The following is a 2,793-nucleotide window of genomic DNA, read 5'->3' as shown; positions in this document are numbered from 1 at the left end:
GGAGTTCCTCGGCCCAGTGCTTTTTGCTTTCTCCAACTTTATCTTGAGATGGTTCTTGATGACTTTGTTTACTACCTCTACTTGTCCATTGCATTGTAGGTGCTGAGGTGAGGAATACGCATTTGAGATGCCGAGCCCCCGACACATGCCTCAGAACTTATCATTGTTGAACTGCTTGTCGTTATTGAAAACGATAGTACGTGGGATTCCAAACCGACAGATAATGTTCTTCCAAAAAAATTGATCACTTTCTGTTCCGTTATTTTTGCAACAGGCTTGGCCTCGGCTTATTTGGTAAAGTAGTCAACTGTAACAATAGCAAACTTGACCTGTCCTTTCCCAATGGGCAGAGGTCCGATGATATCGATTCCCCATTAAGCGAACGGCCACGGCCCGCTCATGGGAGTCATTTCTTCTGCAAATTGCCTCGGCACGGCCGCATATCGCTTACACTTATCACACCTCTGGACATAACTTTTTGAATCCTCCCTTATGGTCAGTTAGAAGTATCCTTGACGCAGTATCTTCAGAGCCAGTGCCCGACCACCAGAGTGATTTCCACAGATACCTTTGTGAATCTCCTGAATTACGTAATCAGCTTCATCGGGTCGGAGACACCTGAGGTAGGGCTGTGAATGCCCTTTCTTGTATAAGATCCCATTTAGGACTATTGACCGTACAGCTATGACCCTCAGACGCCTTGCCTCTAACCTGTCCGAGGGGACCTCACCAAATGTGAGGTAATTATAAATCGGGTCCATCCAGCTTGGTATGACATTAACTGGGTTGACTGCCTCTTGCTCCGTTTGGTCAATGCTAGGATGCTTTATGAACTCTATAGGGATGACTCGAGGAATCTTTCCCTCCGTGGCCGAGGCTAACTTTGCGAGGGCGTCGGCCCAGGAATTCTCTGTTCTCGGCATTTGATTGGTAGTGCATCTTCGAAACTTCTCTATCAACTTTCTGACCTCAGCCAGATAAGCTACCATCCTGGTCTCCTTGGCCTCATATTCGGTGGAGATGTGATTCACCACCAACTGAGAGTCACATCGCACCTCGAGGGACTGAACCCCTAGAGTGGCCGCCAGTCTGAGCCCAGTCGATAAGGCTTCGTATTCCACCTCATTGTTAGAGGCCTTGAAGCCTAATCTGATTGTGTATTGGATAGGTATGGAGTTAGGGGTGACTAGGACTATCCCTGCTCCAGCACACTTGGCATTGGACGATCCATCCACAAAGAGGATCCACCTCGGTTCTGACTCTGTATCTTGTTTAGTTAGAGGAGCGAGCGAAGGAGCTGCTTCTACTTCGGTGCTCGTCCCCTCTACATTTGGGGCAGTAAATTCTGCAATGAAATCTGCCACTGTTTGGCCTTTAATTGCGGTCCTCGGACGGAACTGAATATCGAACTCCCCAAGTTCAATCACCCACTTAGTTATCCGACCTGACACCTCAAGTCTTTGGAGCACTTGCTTAAGGGGAGAGTCGGTCAAGACAATGATGGAGTGGGCCTGGAAGTACGAGGGTAACCTCCGAGCCGAAACAATCAAGTAGAGTGCCAACTTCTCTAGAGGCGGGTACCTCGTCTCGGAAGGTACCATTGCTTTACTCACAAAATACACAGGGCGCTGCTTGCCCCCCACCTCTCTGATCAGTGCAGAGCTGACAGCTGAGTTCGAAATCGCCAGGTACGGGAACAAGGACTCGCCTTCTTCAGGCTTGTATAGTAGGGGCAGCGAGCCCAAATACTGCTTCAATTGATGGAAGGCTTGCTCATATTTCGATGTCCACTTGGCCTTCTTATGACCCTTCAATTGCTAAAAGAAGGGTAGGCATTTTTCAGTGGCTCGGAATATGAACCGCCCGAGTGCTGCTACTCGTCCGGTGAGGCATTGTATTTCTTTTGTAATTCGATGCGAGCTCATATCGAAAAGTGCCTTGATCTTGTCAGGATTTGATTCAATGCCCCTCTGACTAACCTGAAACCCGAGGAATTTGCTGGAGCCGACTCCAAAGGCACACTTCGCGGGATTCAACTTCATACGGTATTCTCGGAGGATGGAGAAGGTCTCTCCGAGATCTATTATATGATCAGACGCCTTAATACTCTTGACGAGCATGTCGTTGACATAAACCTCCATGGTAAGTCCGATCTGCTTGGCGAACATTTGATTCACCAATCTCTAATACGTGGTCCCAGCGTTTTTCAGGCTGGATGGCATAACCCGGTAACAGTAGAGTCTCTTGTCAGTGACGAAGGTAGTCTTCTTCCTGTCTGGGGATGCATCACGATCTGGTTATACCCGAAATAGGCATCCACGAAGGAGAGCAGTTCATGTCCAGTTGTACTGTCTACCAGCTGGTTGATCTGAGGCAAGGGGAAATTATCCTTGGGACATGCCTTATTCAAATCTGAGTAATCCACAGAGACTTGCCACTTCCCTTTTGCTTTCTTGACGAGGACTACATTTGCGATCCAATCTAGATAGTGCACCTTCTCGATGAAGCCAACGCTGAGGAGTTTGGAGATCTTGTCGGTTATGGCTGCATATCATTCGGCGTCGAACAGTCTCCTCTTTTGTTTCACTGGTCTGTGATCTGGATCTACATTCAGTCTGTGAACCACGATATCGGGAAAGATACCTGGCATATCCTAATGAGACCACGCGAAGACGTCTCTTTATTGCTGCAGGAAGGCCAACATCTCAGACCGTTGTTCGGAATTCAATGATAGTCCGAATTGAACGGTTTTGCTTGGGTCTGCTTCGTCAAGCGGCACGACCTCCAAGTCTT

The 2,793-nt window shown here is 48.2% G+C and overlaps 1 protein-coding gene across 1 annotated transcript; it reads right to left on the bottom strand.

Annotated features, from left to right (window-relative positions):
• Positions 1-500: 500 nt before the first annotated feature.
• On the bottom strand, positions 501-2,141 carry LOC131224000 (uncharacterized). The gene is made up of 2 exons (XM_058219590.1): positions 1,980-2,141; positions 501-1,817 (listed from the first exon to the last, which is right to left on the bottom strand). The coding sequence occupies exons 1-2, from the start codon at positions 2,139-2,141 to the stop codon at positions 501-503; spliced, it is 1,479 nt and encodes a 492-aa protein (XP_058075573.1).
• Between the last annotated feature and the right edge of the window lie 652 nt (positions 2,142-2,793).

Source organism: Magnolia sinica, chromosome 13, assembly GCF_029962835.1.
Source record: "Magnolia sinica isolate HGM2019 chromosome 13, MsV1, whole genome shotgun sequence".
Taxonomy (NCBI): domain Eukaryota; kingdom Viridiplantae; phylum Streptophyta; class Magnoliopsida; order Magnoliales; family Magnoliaceae; genus Magnolia; species Magnolia sinica.
Note: the sequence above shows the minus strand (reverse complement) of the source record. Positions and strands in the feature narration are given on the sequence as shown.